Source organism: Asparagus officinalis, chromosome 7 (assembly GCF_001876935.1).
Source record: "Asparagus officinalis chromosome 7, Aspof.V1, whole genome shotgun sequence".
In the NCBI taxonomy this organism is placed as follows: domain Eukaryota; kingdom Viridiplantae; phylum Streptophyta; class Magnoliopsida; order Asparagales; family Asparagaceae; genus Asparagus; species Asparagus officinalis.
In genome coordinates this window covers 66237023-66254804 of record NC_033800.1, presented here as the reverse complement: position 1 = coordinate 66254804, position 17782 = coordinate 66237023, and the positions used below count along the sequence as shown (strand labels likewise).

Sequence of the window (17782 nt, the reverse complement as noted above, 5' to 3'; positions counted from 1 at the left end):
AACCATTGAATAGATTCAATCCCTAGCTAATTTTATTTCTTAAAAAAGCAACCATTGAATAGATTCAATCCCTGGCTAATTTCATTTCTTAAAAAAAGCAACCATTGAATAGATTCAATCCCTCAGAGGCTTAGAAACCAGGACATCCACGTGTACACCGCATTTGAACAAAGGCTTCGAGACGAACAACGAAATTACTCAAAAGCCCCTCGTCTCCGAGCCGAACAAACGAACGTACAAGGACATTTAAGTAACTGACCAGCGTCTTCACTGCGTTCGCTCCAGAAAAATTAACAAAAGGGTAAAGAACAATAAAGGCGAGCTTGAAGGTCTCTTTCTCGAAAATCCCCCTCAAAAATTTCAATCCTTTTGGTCCTAAATCGCATGAATTTTCTTGAACTTTAGGTATTCTACTTACTCTGTACTTTAATTTCTGCGATTATTTACGGATAATTTCATTTTCAGTTCTCAATCTATCATCAAATTTAGTATCACCAGTTGTTGAAAGATTTTTGATCTTCATTTGAACTTGTAATGCGCGCTTGATGATGTCGAAATCATTCAGAAGGCTGTGCTTTATTCCGTAAAATATTGTGATGATGGAAGTTTAAAGTGGAGAGATGTTGGTTCTCATCGATTTTTTTAAATGAATTTTACTTTATACTTGATTAACTTATAATTTTAATTTGGGGGGTTTGACTTTGTTCTTCAAATCGATGGGAATGAGAAGCTGGTGTGCTTAAAAAGTAGTGGTAGTGAAGGTCTTGTATTGCTTAATTATACATTGAGGCTGGAGAAGATGATAATAGAATGAGGAAATTAGAGAATATGGTCAGCACCTAATCGTTGAAATTTTTTTGGTCTAATTAGTATTGAGCTGCATGGAGCAATTTGGAGTTCTATCCAAGCAATCCAATTAATGTGGATTAACATAGACGGGGGATTTACATCAGTTCATAGTGGTCATGTTAGAAAGAGCCTGCAAACTACAGTTTAGATAGTTTAGTGCTAAGAAAATCAACTACAGAGATCCATTTCATGTTTACTCAACAATAATGGATATAAAGTAAGAATAAAGAGCACTTTTATCTTATATCACAGCGAGAAATATCAAAGATTGTTAGAGCTTCCGAGGAGGTCAAGCGGGTAATTTGGTGACAGTATAATAGGCATACGAAGTAAGGCGAAGGCCTTTAAACTTTAAACACTGAGTATCAAGTGGAGGATTGATGACTAGTGGAGCTGATGTTCACTATCTTTATATTTTCCAGATTTTCATAGTCAACCAGGACTCCATATCATTGAAAATGTTACAGAAGTTAAAAAACCATTTCACATTTGGAATGCATTGTTTCCCCCTTCTTTTGCTAGTCATTGAAACTTATAGTGGGTTTATTTGAACAATTGCATTAACCTGACAAGTGGTATGAAAAATTCTTTTGACGGCCTCTATGTAATTAGAGACAGATGTTAAGCAGGATTATAAATAAAACCCATTGTTATGTCTTTTCAAATATGAATTACAGTGGCGACACTTAGTAAGTCTTGTAGACCCAAGTGGCTACTCACTCACCTATTTTGCATAGTGAATTTCTAGTTTCGAGGTTGGTTATGATCTTTTACCATGAAATGTGTACGAACTTATTTAGATTGCAATAGAGCTATTTGTATCTGTTAACCACCTGGCAGCTTTTCATGTCTAATTTATGATATTACCGGGTTCCCATACTTGATTTTTCTCCTGGGTATTGCAGATATTGAGATTTTGGCTGTGAGATAGATCAATTGACTGCACAATGGTGGGCAATGAAGTGGTGATAACATACAAGCGCAAGCGTTTCTCCTCTCAGTCAGATCTCATCCATGGGGCCAAAGTGTTGAAGTCATTTACTAGGTCTCCTACCAGGGTGTCTTCAAGAAGATCATGTCCAAAAGGAGGGTTTGAAACCTGCAACGAGAAGCTTAAAAAAGATTCTTCGGTGAGCTTGCTAGTCTAGGAGGCTTTTATATCTAAGACACACTAAGATTTGTCTAGCAATCGATTTCCTGTGAAACTTACAATTGTCACTGGTATCATATTCTTAGGTTAGTTGTAGTTCAGCTGTCCTGCTGCAAGAAGAATTTTGTTAATTGCTTTATGAACTTATTGTACCGTGAGGTTGTCATTTTTACACAGCAGTTAACCAGCATTATGTTCAGTAGCATGTGACCATGATGTTGTCCCAAGTGCCTTAGCTTATGGCTCACCCAACATTTCAGAAATCTGTCTTTCTTCGTGTCATGCTATGATGTCGCCATGGCAAACAAAATGTAAATCCATGAAAAGATTCAATGCAGGTAAAAGGGCCAGGAAATGTTGATTATAATTTATACCCTGTACAGTGCGCATGTTTATTTTATTAACCGCAAAGTGTTTTGAATGTTTAAAGTGCATTTATTATGCATTCAACCAACTAACTTCATTGTAGAAATGCTTGTTGCTTATAGTGTTGTGCACTGTACAAATAAAACCAAAGCAAGCACATACCATCATATACCCAAAGGACAAGCTTCTGTGACTACTTAGGGTCATAAGCTTCATTGATAATGTTTTCCTTTTACAAGCCACATGTTTAGTGTGTAATAAACAGGTGACTCTAGTAGATCAAATGACTATGATTTGTCATAAATTAGTGACTCTTTGTAGAAAAAATGATTGAAATTCTCGGTCATTCCCGTGAACTGTTTTCATGGTAATCTGTATGCTTTGGTACTGTGTTGTAGGTTGTCAGCAGCAACATTTATAACGAGTAACATCAAACATTGTTGTAAGCTGAACTTGATGATATTCTAAATGATGTTTTAGGTATATATTGTCTCCTAGTGGAATCTTTATTTTTCATCAATTTGTAGGGCATTAAGTTTTATCTTCTTTCTTAACATTCATGCGCTTTTTCTACCTAATTCACTATTCTCATAATTATGGTATTAGACGGATATCGAGGTGGATAAGTTAAAATTAAATATTAAGAGACCTTCTCACTTCAATTACACTATCAGTAGTTTTATGGTTCTTGATTGGACAGTGACACTGTCTTCTAATGGAATTAGTTTGTGCTGCTGCTAGTAGTCTCATAATTACAGTACATCATCACCTCTATCCACTGACATGGGCTCAGACATGGAGGTAGACTTCTTGTTGAGAAGGTTCCATAGATAGCCATAGACGACATGAATAACTTTTAGACCGGATATGAACCTAGTTGTCAACTCTAATTTGGTGTGATTTCTAGCTAATAAAGCTCAAGCAGGATTGGGGGATTACCACAGACTCCAGTTCGCCAGATACCATGTAAGATATGTCTAGCACAAATATCATATTCCTCAAAATTATTAATCTTTTCCTCTTTGCAAACATCTAAACGCTAATGTATAGATAAAATGGCAATATGATCAGCCTTAACTCATTAAATTTGTTTAGGAAAACGCCATCAGAAGTATACTGGCAGAAATACATACATCAACATGGTTATGTTTGATGATCATACTTGATTGAAAATGTTGTCATGTAGATAGAAGATACGTTCACCGTGTCGCTAACAATATGCCATTGTAACTTACCAAAAATTTTATTCTGTATGTGATGGCCTTTGTGAGGCATGCCATCTATCTTATGGATGATATTGGTAGTAGTTAATCATAATAAGCCTAAGAATGCATAACCTGGCAGTTGATATTCTTCTAAATGCTATAATTTAATTTCCGCTTGATGTTTTTAATCATCAAATCAAAAAACCAACTCTTTCTCAGACAGGGACGTTCATCTATTAATTTTATTGCAATGTCATGAACACACCCTACATAGCTGAATAAAATCTATATAAGAAAATTATAATATAGACAATGTTGTGGGTTTGGATCAAGATGGATTGACGTTATATTTGGGTTGACCCAAGATGGAGGAAAACATTACCTGGACATGACAGGGATATTGCTCAGAATATAGCATATTTCAAGATGGAATAGGGCGCTGAGCAATACTTACATCTTCCAATGCTTATATGATAACTGATTGCAAGCTGAGGTAACTGGTGAAGTATGGTGAATGATTTGAGAACAAAAGTGCTTTTGTGGGAGCAGCACCTTGCATTTCTGTCAATGCTTTTATCTTGTCTCTCTTTTACTGAAATTTTGGCCTAAGATGTAGAAATAGTCTGAATTTACTTTAATAGTTTGAATAACTAGGCAATTGATATATAGTTATGTACCAATACAGCAATAACAGTTTGCTAGGACCGAATTCATGTATACTAGAAAACTAGATGCTAATAAATGTTTTAATAACTGCTTTTATCTCACCCCTTTTTCCATTCATTGCTGTTAGAAAACTAGATGCTAATAAATGTTTTAATAACTGCTTTTATCTCACCCCTTTTTCCATTCATTGCTGTATTGACTGTAGTAAATGCCATAACTGCCTGTCTCTTCTTGCTCTATAGCAGCGATGCTTTAAATGCGGCAATTTCGATTCTGATGAAAACCTGCTGCACTGTGGATGTTGCTCTGAAACGCATCATTTTCATTGCATGGACACCCTTCAGGAGGTTATATTCTATAATATTTATTAAGTGTTTGATATTGAAGATCAATTTTTACTGTAAATATAAAAGTCTTCAAGCTGATAGATTTTTTTTATCTTATGTCTATCTGAAGTCTGTTCCTCAGAGAAAATGGCAATGCCCAACTTGTCACAGAAGAAATGATTCCAAAGAGTCTCAGCACTGTGATGTAGATTCCAGAGGAGGAATAAAAAGTAAAGGAATCGAGAAATCTGAGATGGTGCCTGTAGAACTTCATTCACAAAAACTGTTGTTAAGCACCAAAGTTTCTGAGGTCCTCCCTAGGAAAACAAGCTCTTCTGCTGATGATTCTTCTCTTAAGGAAGAAACAGATTCTATTCAATTGGATTGTATAGATGAAAACAGTCCAATATCTCCATCACTGAATCAGAGTGATATAAAATCAAATCCTATAATTTTGAATTCCTCTAGCAAAGTAAAATATAGTTCTGGATCCTCTGAGGCTTCTACTACGAAACTAAATTCAGATAAAACTAATGAATGCCCAAAGGAAAAATGCAAGGCTCCTTTGATTACATTTAGCAGAAGAGTGAAAAGGAAGCGGGAAGGAACTGAGAAATATGCTGAAGGAAAACCAAAGTCAGAGGAGGAACAGTGTTCACCCGCCAGGAGAGGTAAACTCATTGAAGGTTCAACCCTAATTTCCAGTTCCAAGGAGCAGTCACCTAGTGCAGCTGTTTTACTAGAACAAGCCGAGGTAAACTCATTAAATTTACTTCTCCAGGATGTAATTTCTTTGGCTTAGTCATTTGAGGAGGCATCTCTATGTGGCAGATTCGTACTCAGATTCATGATGCTGTTGTTCTTCCTTTTGAAATGGTTAATTATTAAGCTCTTTATATCTTGTGCGGTGCATACACATTTTTGGTTTCAGCCTACCTGATCTGTAAATAGATTCTGGTAACTAGACTAGGGGACCGATCTAGTTTTCCTTGTTGGTTTAGAGCATGTTCTGTTAAAGAAGAAGCAAAAAAGAACGAAAATAGCATATGAATTAGAACCTTGATAACATTACTGAATAGCATACAGTACATATGACCATTGAAAAGGAAAAATACAAAATAAGGCTTGCTATTGAAATATTTTATTGTTTTGATAATGCTAATGTGGTACAACTGATGTCTAATTTGCATAATCTCATCAATGTCATCTAAAGTGTTTCCATTAAACTGGGGTTGGTCATGTAGCACCATGGCTTGTGAAAGATTGGACAGGTTCTTTTTAATAGGCTGACAATCTGATGTGAATCCCTCTAATTGGCCTGAATCTTTGTAGCAGAGAGGAGGTTGCAAATTTGCAATGTATCCTAGATGCCAGTTGAATGTAGCCAAACCTACCTTTTGGGTTATGCAAGTTAACTAGTGCAACCAAGGAGCAAGTGTTTGCAAAGGCATTGCTGATGCAGCACGTGTATTGTCATAGATATAAGTATAACATAATCAGTTGACAACAATGTTGACAGCAGTGGCTCTTGGTATGTGTAACTGTAATGCAGGGTTAACTTCTTTCTCCTTGTGCTTTACACATTCTTGTTCTTGAATCTCAAACTGGAAAATGTAGGTTTCCAAACAAGTAAATAAAGTGACCTGACAGTTGAAGTGGTCAAATCAGTGTAAGCTTGGTTATTCAAGCAAATGCATACAATGTTCTCTCCAAGAATTATTTCACTAGTGTTACACGTGGTTTGGAGTCATATTAAAAAAAGCTTATTTTGTCTTCTCTATACCGTCTTCAGTTGCATTAGGACTTTGTTCGCTTGGAATATGATTCTTAATTTAGCATGAGATTTCATCAGGGATTAGATCAAGAAGAAATAGCAGGAAGGATGTTCTGTAAAACATATGCATCTGTCATAGGTGCACTCCCTTTCCGTTAAATATTCGGAAAGCAGATCTTTTCATCTCCGCATAACAACTCTTAATTGCTTGCAAATACTCGTGAATGACTATCAATAAATCTGTATGTCACCTTTGTGGATGCTTAATAAATATTTTAAGCGACGAGTCAGTTGAAACTTTTCAGGTTCCTACTGATGTTTATTTTTTTCTGTATTACAAATTAAGCTGAGCGGATACTTTTTTTGTGTCAATATGCTTGACAGGTGGCAAACGTTGCTAATGGTGCTGGGTTCAAATCCGGGGCTGATGGAGATTTTGGAGAAATTAAGATGTAAATATTTGCTGCTTTATTGCTCTTATGCTACTTGTTTAATATGCTAGAACTGTAACATCCATTCGGAACTGTAACAGTGCTGGTGACAGGCCTGAGGAACTTCCATCTCATAGTTTACAGGACGCAAGTATTACAAGTCAGAATCCAGTGCCTCCAGGACCAGCAACAGACATTTGCTACTCTGAAGGTCAATCAAACAAATCCATGGTAGCAGCTGAAACAGTTCTCATAAAAAATTCCATCTCAATTCAGGACACCAAAATTGGTAGTCCTGTCAGAGAGAAATCCCCAAATGACCATCCTTGTAAACAGCCATCTTCTGTTGAATTACCTGCAGCTACTTGTGTGAGCAATGCAGAATCAAGTAAACCTTTGTTTAATGTTGCGGTAGAGAATCTTCTGGAGTCTCTAAGTTCATCTACTTCAAGTTTTCCCATAGCACCACTGGATGAGGAAACTGATGGAAGGGTAAAGGAACTTGAATGGTTGGAAGACCTTAATAGAGTATTGCAGGACAAACAAAAGAACAGAGGAACAAGCTCATTTATGGAGCATGGCATTGACTGCGAGCTGGCATCTCAATCAAGGGTTTTCAGTGCAGCCCCAGTGAAATCAGCTGTACAGGGTACATGTAATCAGGTTGGTTAGCTCTAAAGACTTCAACCTTTTTCTTCTGTGCAATGTGCATTTTGATTACTGTTTAGGCTTTCTTGCAAGTGATTTGAAATTATGAGGCTGAAGGTTCAGATCCTAGCTGAACTTTGAAAGAACAAAGAAATTGCAATGTAGTAACTGACAAAAACACATAATTATTGTCAGCATCATCCAGTCTTCTCTCATGAAAACGGGATCTTCTGCAGAATATAATTTCCTAGCCAAATTACTAAAAAGGCCAGTTATTTTGACGGCCAACCTAGACTTGAAGAAAATTGGTGAGGCGTCTTACTCAAGTGCCCCTCGAACCGCGCGAAATGGTCACCTATTACACGGCTCACAAACTCTGCCTGGGGTGGGGGTACCTATTATTCGTCGGCATCTCAGCCATGTTTCAGAAAAAAGAGTTCAATAAATTTTTTACTAAATGGAGGTTTGTAAAATGAGTCCTATTCTTAATCTTGACTACGAGAATCTTAAAGAAGTATGTATGAGCAAGAGAGGGCCCTGCTGGAAACCTTGATGGCTAACCTATAGCTTTGATTATTCAGGTTAAGCTCATGCAACCAAAGAGCAATTGGTTTCATCTAGGGCGGATAAGCATTTGGGGTAAGAGTAAGAGAGAAACAAAACATTGATTTTTGCTAATAGAACAACATCCATTTTATGACACAAGATTAACTTAAGAACCCAATGAAATCATATGTTCCTAAGCTACTATGAATTGAAAGGGCAAAAGATGTTTTTTCTTCCTCTTTTTATCTATAAGGAGAAGAGGAAAGTTGGACCCATGCTGATCTGTTGCAAATTCATATATTACTTATATAAACTTTCAAAGATCTTTCTTTTTATGGTATGATTCATTGTAATTTGAATGTTTCATCATATTGCAGGGTGCATTTCCTGAGTACATGAATCAGATAACCCCAGAGCTGGAGAAATCATTTCTGACAAAGTTAAGAGACCCAAGCTGTGAAAACCAACACCATGAAGAAAGTTCAAGCAGATCTTGCCATCTTACTAACTTTCTTGGCCCTTCGCTGCCTCTGAATCATCGAGGAAATGTTGTTAATGACCATCTTCATGTACCCAGCAGGCATTTTCCATGTCATGCATCCAATGAAAATTCAGTTTTCCTAAGGGAAAAGCAGATGCTTGAAGATGGTTTGAGTGGCACAAAGATGTTGAGAGAAAGGCAATTTTCTGCTATGGACATGATTAGGAGGTATTCAAGTGAGTGGTCAGAAGAAGAGCTAGATTTCCTCTGGATTGGAGTCAGAAGATATGGGGTAAATAATTGGTATGCTATGTTAAGGGACCCGAAACTGCAATTTTCAGAATTAAGGGTTGCAGAAGACTTGGCGTTTCAGTGGGATATTGAGCAAAGAAAGCTTTTGCATGGAAGTCCACCGCAGCCATTGGGATTCCCTAGAGCAGATCGATATGGTGGCAGAGGGTGGCTTCATGGTTCAGAATTTCCGATGCTTGCCAACGAGACTAAGCTCTCTCTTGGAGATGTATATCACCAGAAAAGAAACTTGTTTCATTCTTCAGGTGTGGGCATAGCCAATCAACTGCCTAAGTCTTTTCTTAATAACTTACCAGTGGGTTCTGTGTTTGCCAGAGCTGCTATCAGGCACCAGATGCCTATGAGAACCCAAAATAAAATGCATGATTGGGGATCATCTATGCCTCAACCAGGTGAAACATTAATACATGAATCATCAACGAACAATACTCTCCCACATTGGTTGAAAGAAGTTATTAATGATAGTGGTCTCAAGCCAAGGGGATCGTCACTGCCTCCAGTTTTTCCAAGCACTGCAAATTATATAGGCCTGCTCAATGATGACTCACAAGAGCCATCTGCTCGAGCTAAAGATCATCGGAGGCGAGGAATTTTAAAAAGGAAGAGTGTTAAGAACGTTGGCTTGAGAATTGATCCAGAAAAGAATCTTGAGCAAGCTGCATCGGATATAATAATTAGTCCAGAAAAGAACAGTGTACCTAATTTTAACATAAATATTACAGGTCCTTCAGGACCAAGTGATTTGGTGATCATTGATAGCGATGCATCGTCGGAGGAAACAATATCAGATGATGAAGGCAGGAGAAATAGCTAATTCGGTAAGAAATAATGAAAACTGCAATGTATTGAAGTTTGTACAGGATTTTTGTATGGGCCTGTGCAGTTTTGTTGTATATTGATGAACTCGTGATGGTGTAACCCTCAATGTACTCATCCTTGACCGATATCCCCTCTCTGTCGAGTAGTTTATGATAATACCAAAATGGAGCAGCTTTATGCTCTTGATAATCTTTGTTCTTTGAATAATGTGTGAATGCTTGAGCTTGCCAATCTTTTTTAACCCAAAGGAAAATGCGTGTAATCACCATTCACCATTTACCCCTATTGTTGATGTCTTTTGATCTCATTCTTGAAGCGCCGAGAAACTCTTAACCTTCCCTTGCATCTGTATCATGCATTTTAGAGACGTTCAAAAAAAATTTTTTTTTTTTACTCTGTACAGTATTCCTCATCAACTTGTGTCTTCCCTTTGCATATTTATACTTTTCTGATATGCTAATAACACCATGGCCTAATAAAAGGTGAATGGAGAAACTTTGTTCAACATTAGCTATGCTCGAAGATATTCGAGTTTAGTTTAATATGTATATCAATAAATGGAGAAAGTGATTAATAGCTCAGACTAGCAGCAAAATTTGGATAGATGCTTTAACATTACTGGTCTACTGTTGTTATAAGACTAGCGCTGCACAATTACATGGCAAAGCTTATGGAAGATTATCACAAATTCTATTTCCACACACTATCTCAGCTAAATTTTTGCAAACAAGTGTTTATCACTGCAAAATATTGGTTACCAATTATCTTCATGTAAATGATATGTACATCAATAGGAAGGACACTGCAGTAAGCAACGCGAATAACAATGCTTCACAGAACGAACCACCTAGAAATATGATGACGATTATGTTATGCAACAATAAGAACCTCTTTTTTCCTTTACAATTGATGATATACACCAATACTGCTTGATACAGAACTCGAACCAATTTTCGAGATCTCCATACAATCGATAACAAAACAAGCAAAACAAGAGCTCAAGTAAATTGGGATTTTCGCCAAGTGCTAGCATATCTGCATACATGAAATGCAACCATCTATACCGTCCAAATCTCATAGCATCTCATCATCAGGTCTTGAATCCCTTGATCTCTCATCATCAGGTCTTGAATCCCTTGATCTCTCATCATCAGGTCTTGACTCTCTTGATCTCGTAGTTCTTCTCCTTCTCCTAGGCATGAAAATCTCCTCATCATCATCGTGTTCATCGTCCTGCAAACCCAACAGATTTGCTCCCCACAAGTATCTATTAAGCGACGATGAGCGCCTTCGCACCCTCCTCAAGCCTCTTGAAAACGACTCAAATTCATCATGAACCCCAAAAGTCCTATTCATCATATGAAAAAGGAAAAGAGTAGCCAACCATGGTCCACCGTCACTCCCCAACTCTTGATCATGAGTAAGCACATCTTCATCATTGATCGCATAATCCCCGAACATCACAGATCCAGGCATTGCTGATCTGATCGCACTAAGAATGTCGCCATACTCTCTTTCATGTTCTAAGTGATGCCACGCTCGTTGTCTTGATGGATCAACATCTGTAGGCCTAGTAGAAGGGTGGACACTTCTCGCGTGTCTTCGAAGCTCGCCATAGTTTCCTGAAAACGAACATGATTCTCTTGAGCAGCTCCTCGGTCTCGTGTCCAAATATTGCCTTGCTTCCTTAATAACTTGATATCCGATTATAGTTCCTCTGCAAAGAGGACATTTTAAGCTGTTTGTCTCCGTTGTATCTCTGACAGTGATACTTTCTTCTACTTGGGCTCCTAATGAACCTTGAGTACCTTCTGCAGTAATTCTTCTCATTCTTGGCCTCTCAGGAATCTCTATGCTGAAATTTTCAGGAATAGGGAGCTCATGTAAAGAAGAGATGGATTGAGAATGACGATGGTCACTACTGTGATCTAAATTTAACTTTTTGAATCGATCAAGGCAATTAGAATGCCGATAGCTTGTATCACATATGTATGATCTGCAACCTTTTTCATGAGAAGTGCAAATAAGAAGAACAGCATTGTGTGGATGTTCCATACAGATGGGGCAAGAAATATCATCCCATTCCTTTTGTAGCGAATGGATATCAGGATGCAAAGAAGTGCTTCCGTTTGTATCCATCTTCAATGAGCTCTGGTAATTTTTATAGTGTTAGGCAACAAAAATATCACCCTATACACACACACACACAAAGGATTGGCAAAATAACAAATATTAAAGTGGACAAAAGCAATCTTGGACAATGCACAATTTCAATCTATGAATATTAAAAAAGAAGAAAATTCACTGGCTTAGTTCATCTTCTTAGGTTTCTCTAGTCAGTGAATAATCCAGCTATCAAATTCACACTCCCTGTCTCAGTGAAACAAAAGGAAATGCTGAAGAAGGATTTTGCACAACCATAGCACATTTCTGAGTATCCAGTACGCTAACCTGTAAGTTATCCAAATATAGTAAGCTTCTCACACTCTAAAGCTCTCAAATCTACCAACTTAGCTGTGAAGACCTAATAGATACATCTTCAATCATCATTATAACTTCAAATCACAAGATTTTGAAGGTTTTACTGATAATATATATTAAAAATAAGCAACTGCACGATTAAGTTCAACTTTGAACTAGCTCATGTCGAGTATGAGAAAATTTATTTACGATAGTTAAGAGAATCCGCCAAGACTGAATGACTAGCCTTTTAACCACCAACAATAACTTCCTTCCCATGAGGTCACTCATCCTAGTACTATTCGGTCCACTCTGGCTCAGCCCACTTTATTACAGAGCTTTTACCATGGCTCCTCCTTCAACTATTCTAGCTAAAATTAATTCACGAATTGATAGGAACTAGTATAGTTTCATACAAATAAATTCACTATGGCTCTCCTTTTGGATTCCGCCTTAGAAAATGTTACTATAATTAACTCCTTCTGGGTTATGGCAAGATTCTTTATTTGCATCCAGTGGATCCAGCCACTTAAGATAATGTTTTTATTTACCAAAACAATGGATAAACTTCATTTCTGCTTTCTTCATAATCCTGACCACCCTTGATGACAAGTTCAGTAAATCAATGCAGTTATGACCAATACTCCAACATAATTGGCGATCACATTTTGCTCTCCAAAACTTCCCTTCTAGTAGGCAGGTTATTTGGAAATTTGCTAGTCATATCAATTTATAACTCCCTGCAAGTCACAACAAGTAACAAGCAGGCTCTTCAACTGAATGCCATGAATCATTCAAACTCTGCAAGCAAGATGTCAGTCATGTGCAATATATTCATATGATCTAATTTGAATTTGAATGAATGAAGTTCCCAATAGAGACATCCCCCAAATGTGATTAATTTAGCACACAAATGATGGCATTTTATCTATCTGTCATACACAATGTCTATAAAGTACTTAGATTAATTTTTTAATGAGTGTCATCTATTCTAAACATAAAACTGCTTGACACAATCAATAAGGAATTACGAGCACAAGCAAACACCTATAATTCACTTCTTTGATCTTCTTCTTCTCCTTTTTTTTAAGATAATGGATGGCGTTCTTGCTTATGAACCTCAGCAGCTACTTCTTTAATCTTCTATCTTTGGAAAATACAATAATGTGTTCGGAAAATAAAAGAATGTGATGTTGAGAGATGATATCAGACCTTGGCTTCTAGGATTTTCTCCATACATAACGTGATCCCTCTGCAAGAACAAGAAAATAAAATAAAATCCTCGGATGATAACAAAACCTCCAAATCCATAACAAGTTTTCAGACAATACAAAATAAAATAGAGCCAACATGTACTTAAGCCATCTCATAAGTTATGAAACAAAAATGAGTGTCATCTAAAATAAATACTGGGATATTTCATAGATCAAGTAGAACACAAACATTTATGATCATTAACCTGCAAACCTCGGCATGATGTCATAAATATAAGTAAACCGTGATTACAGCTTAAATCATTAGTCTGGGAGGAGCAAGTTGACATCTTTCTCCAATTACATCACTTTCACCCTAGAACCTAACTAAAAATATCAAATTTGAAGACATCCAAAAAAAAAGTTGAGATCTTTTCGCAAATTTAATAACTTACAGTTCAAAACCCTAGATAACCCATCTGAATCAATCCGATCGCAAGCAAAAAAAAAAAACCAAATCTTAAGGAGAAAACTATTTCGCAGATCTACGCTGCAAACCCCAATATTTTAAAGAAAAGGTAACACAAGAGACAAAGGAGCGATTTTTACGGCGAATGATTCATGAGCTCGAGATATTTCTTTTTGTTCTACCTTTCTTTTTCTCTCTCCTTCTCTTTTTTCTGGGTGGAGAAATTGGGACAGAGATGAGAAAAAGAGGAAGATAAAGAAATAAATTAATTAATTATGTGGTAATAAGTAAGTAATTGCAGCGGAAATTTTGAACTGAGCAGCCTTTCGTTAAATGGCTTTTTGTATACAGTCCTCCATCTTTGTTATTTTGAACTAAGTCCCCCGGATCTTCATACTTCTGAAATTAGTCACCCAAATCCTGAGGTATTTTGAAATTAGTCCATCAAATCTTCATATTTTGAATTAGTCCTTTGAATCTATCAAGTGTTTTGAAATCACTCCCCCAAATCTTTTCAACTCAGTGCTAACTAGATGGACTTATCTCAGAACACTTAAAAGATTTGTGGGACTAAATTTTGGGAACTAAGTTAAAACCACTTAAACATTGGGGGTACAATTTCAAAATATGAGGGACAAATTTTAAAATATGGAGATTTGGGGAACTAATTTCAGAAGAGCAAAGACTTGAGGGACTAGGTTTCAAAATAGCAAAGATTTGGGGACTTACACACACACAGAGAGAGAGAACCCTTATTGAAAATGGTTGTACGTATTTCATGTAGGAAAAGGAACAATTATACTAGATCTCCCCCTTTTTTTTGGTTGGTTTGAAGATGGAACTTCTCATAATCCTTCAAAATGGGTAACAAACCTCCGCACTTGGCTAAAGGTGTAACCCCCAATGCACAAGTTCTTCGTTTGGCAAAGGGTTAATGAAGAGGAGTTAAAGAGAATGATTAATGTACTTAGCCCATTTGATAATCCGAATGACTAAATTATTAATCCGTTAAATAAGTTTTATTTTAGCCCTTATGATCAGTTTTAGTGTTTGGGAATAACAATGATTTTGACTATTTTCTTTATAATTAGAATGGTTAACTCTTATTCCATCTAAATAGGAGTATTAGTAAACCCCTCATTTTGAGGGGTTAAATCATTTTAACCCCTCTAGAGGGGTTAACTTAACCATTCTATATTTTTTATGTTTGATAAATTATGGAGGGTTAACTCACTTTAACCCTTATATAGATTTGTTGTGTTTGGCAGGTTAAGAAGGGGTTAAGTCTCCTTAACCCCTCTCTTAACCCTTTGCCAAACGGTAAGAAATTAATTTTGTATTGATACTTTTCAAGGGAGTCGAATCTAAGATCTCACCTACAACTCAATGTTGTGTTTAAAAAATAATATTTGTTGAGCAAATGAAATAAAAGTATTTGTCATTTTATGTCATTTATATAATTCTTCTAATTCTTATCATAAATTCTGTTAGATTTTTGGAAAAATTGCTTCAAGGTCCCAAAACGCCTCGTGCACTGAAATGATCTAGCCCCAAATAGTTTGGCCCATATGCTAAAGCCCTTAAAAATTAAAAAATATGATTTAACCCTAATAAAGCTCTCTGTACCCGTATTTTGACCCACACACCCGAAAATACCCTTCGCTCTCTCTCTCTCTCTCTCTCTCTCTCTCTCTCTTTCTCTCTCTCTCCTCTCTCTCTCTCTCTCTCTCTCTCTCTCTCTCTCTCTCTCTCTCTCTCTCTCTCTCTCTCTCTACCTCGAAATCCAAATCCGAAGCTGGAGATCGATCGTGGTCGTAATTAATGCGACTTGATGGCGGTTTTGGGGGGGAAAGTTTGGGGGTTTCCCTCCATTATATCTCCTCTTAATCCATTCTTATGTGAATAGAGTTTATTTATGGTGGAAATGACACATTTATGAACTTAGGGTTTATGATCTTCAACCCCCCTCTTGTCCTAACATTCCCTTCATTACTCCTCTTAAATCCCCTTTATTTATGACAGAGAAACATCTGATATTTGCATGGTGTCCTTGGATGAGAAAACAGTGTTCTCAAGGGTAATGTTCAACCTCTCTTTTGAATTCAAGTTTGACGTGGCTGAGAGGTTGAAGGTTCCATATGATGCGTTATCAATGGTGTATAAATCTAAAAGGAACCCTGATCTTAGTTTTGAGATTGAGAATGAGGATGATTTGAAGTGTATGGTGGAGCACAACAGTAATATTGGGTGTCTAGAGATCCATATCCGAGCTACTATAGATGTAGATGTTTTCAAATGTCAGACACTCCGAAGGAACCTCCTGAAACGTAAGTTATCTTTAAATTTTTGAGAAAGTTATGAATTGTGTGAATAAAATGTGGAGAAATGATTAGTATAGAGAACTATTTCAAGTTAAATGTTATATATGACTGATATATGTTAACTATTTAGTACGGCTGTTAAGCTTTACGGTATATGTGTTACTTTTAAATATGTAGAAGTTAACTACTAGCCATCATCGTTATTTTAAGAAAAAAATTTATATTTGTGCAGCATTATGACTACATTGAAGCCCTAGTTTATTGATAGCACTCTTGCCGCAAGTCATAGTTCAGAAAATATTCCTAATGATAATCCCAGTGGTGACAATATAATGCGATCGGATGACATTATTAACAACACGGTAATGATTTCTGCTTGGTGGCACACTGCATTAACTGAAGAGGATCAAGAATTTGAAAGTGCTGATGAATTAAGATTGGCTTTGACATACTATTCTATGGCCAAAATGTTTGATTATGAATTTAAGAAGAGCGAACCAAAACGTATCCATGTTTATTGTCAATATAAAGAAACTTATGAGTGCTCATGGATGTTGTTTGTTTCTCATGTTAAGAATGAAAAGAGACTTTCGATTAAGAAGTTTGTGAATGAACACACATGTGGACAGCATGGGCAAAATGAAGATCGTTCAAGGGCATCCCGTAATTCATTACAACACAGTTGTAACCACTCCTAAAGGTCCGTCCAGAAATCCGCCCTGTTGATGTTCAAAAGGAGTTCCTCATAAACTACGGCCTTAGAATTGATTACAGTAAGATATGATGGGGGGTAAAGAGAGAGCATAATAGAAGCTGTACGGGGATATACATAAGTCGTATGATCAACTATAAAGGTAAAAATTTGAGCTTTATTATTACAATGTTTTTAATGTCTTTTGATTACGATAGTCGCATGTTAAGCCTAACAATTAATATGTGAATGTTACTTAATGCTTGTTAACTTACACCGATAACATGTTAAGTCTATTGTTGTTCATGTTAAGCTACACCCATAACATGTTAAGTTTCATGGTTTGCTTGTTAAAACACATCGATAACATGTTATTTTTTTGCAATTTATTTGGTAAATATCATCGGGAACATGTTAACTTCCGTTGCTCACTTGATTTAAGTTACGCTAATAACATGTTAACTTTTCCAGTTCACTTGTTAAGTTACACTGATAATATGTTAACTTTTGATGGTTGCTTGTTACTTTTCTAGGTATGAACATATGTTAAAAGAGACAAATCTAGGAAGCTATATTCATGTTGAACATAATGAGGGAATGTTTTCAAGACTATTTGTTTGTTACGCTGCATGCATCAATGGTTTCTTGAGTGGATGCAGACCCCTTCTATTTTGGATAGTACTTTTTTAAAGGAACGATATAAAGGTGTACTCCTTTCCGTCATAGTATACGATGAGGACTAATGGATATTTCCCTTAGCGTATTGTATATGTGATTAGGAGAATTTAATAAATTGAAAGTGGTTCCTCCAAGGTCTATGGTCCATACTTTATGAGAGGGCTGACCCTTACAATCCTCCCCACCAATTGGTTATAATTTTGGATGCAGATAAAGAAACTAAAGAATCAGTGAAAGAATATTTTTCAGAAGCTCTACACTCTAGGTGTGTTCTACATCTCGTTGAAAATTTAGGTTAAAGCTAAAGGACTTGCGTATGAAATCGAAGGACACTCATGTTTTGGGGAACTTGCTTCAAGTTGCTTGTTATAAATACACAATAGCAGAATAGAACGAT

The 17782-nt window shown here is 36.5% G+C and overlaps 2 protein-coding genes across 7 annotated transcripts; one reads left to right on the top strand and one right to left on the bottom strand.

The window, feature by feature from the left end:
* Positions 301 to 9767, top strand: LOC109848604. Of its 2 annotated transcripts, none has more exons than XM_020418199.1 (7): positions 301 to 405; positions 1755 to 1979; positions 4482 to 4583; positions 4693 to 5316; positions 6721 to 6788; positions 6869 to 7430; positions 8339 to 9767. In XM_020418199.1, exons 2-7 carry the CDS (start codon positions 1797 to 1799, stop codon positions 9566 to 9568), a joined length of 2769 nt encoding a protein of 922 aa, XP_020273788.1. In that variant the 5' UTR covers positions 301 to 405; positions 1755 to 1796; the 3' UTR covers positions 9569 to 9767. The 2 variants fall into 2 exon arrangements, with proteins under 2 accessions (XP_020273788.1, XP_020273787.1); XM_020418198.1 differs by having other exon boundaries at positions 4479 to 4583.
* LOC109848678 lies at positions 10382 to 13958 on the bottom strand. 5 transcript variants are annotated; one of them, XM_020418308.1, is made up of 3 exons: positions 13878 to 13958; positions 13246 to 13285; positions 10382 to 11724 (listed from the first exon to the last, which is right to left on the bottom strand). In XM_020418308.1, exons 2-3 carry the CDS (start codon positions 13267 to 13269, stop codon positions 10648 to 10650), a joined length of 1101 nt encoding a protein of 366 aa, XP_020273897.1. In that variant the 5' UTR covers positions 13270 to 13285; positions 13878 to 13958; the 3' UTR covers positions 10382 to 10647. The 5 variants fall into 5 exon arrangements, with proteins under 5 accessions (XP_020273897.1, XP_020273896.1, XP_020273895.1 ...); XM_020418307.1 differs by having other exon boundaries at positions 13682 to 13947; XM_020418306.1 differs by having other exon boundaries at positions 13836 to 13946.

What these genes read in the sequence shown, in the direction of transcription:
- LOC109848604 (XM_020418198.1), top strand. Translation starts at nt 1,797, where the DNA reads ATGGTGGGCAATGAAGTGGTGATAACATACAAGCGCAAGCGTTTCTCC. An exon ending in GATTTTGGAGAAATTAAGAT is followed by an intron (nt 6,789 to 6,868) that starts GTAAATATTTGC and finishes GAACTGTAACAG; the next exon opens with TGCTGGTGACAGGCCTGAGG. An exon ending in TACAGGGTACATGTAATCAG is followed by an intron (nt 7,431 to 8,338) that starts GTTGGTTAGCTC and finishes ATCATATTGCAG; the next exon opens with GGTGCATTTCCTGAGTACAT.
- LOC109848678 (XM_020418304.1), bottom strand. Translation starts at nt 13,344, where the DNA reads ATGGATTTGGAGGTTTTGTTATCATCCGAGGATTTTATTTTATTTTCT. An exon ending in AGAAAATCCTAGAAGCCAAG is followed by an intron (nt 11,725 to 13,245) that starts GTCTGATATCAT and finishes AAAAATTACCAG; the next exon opens with AGCTCATTGAAGATGGATAC.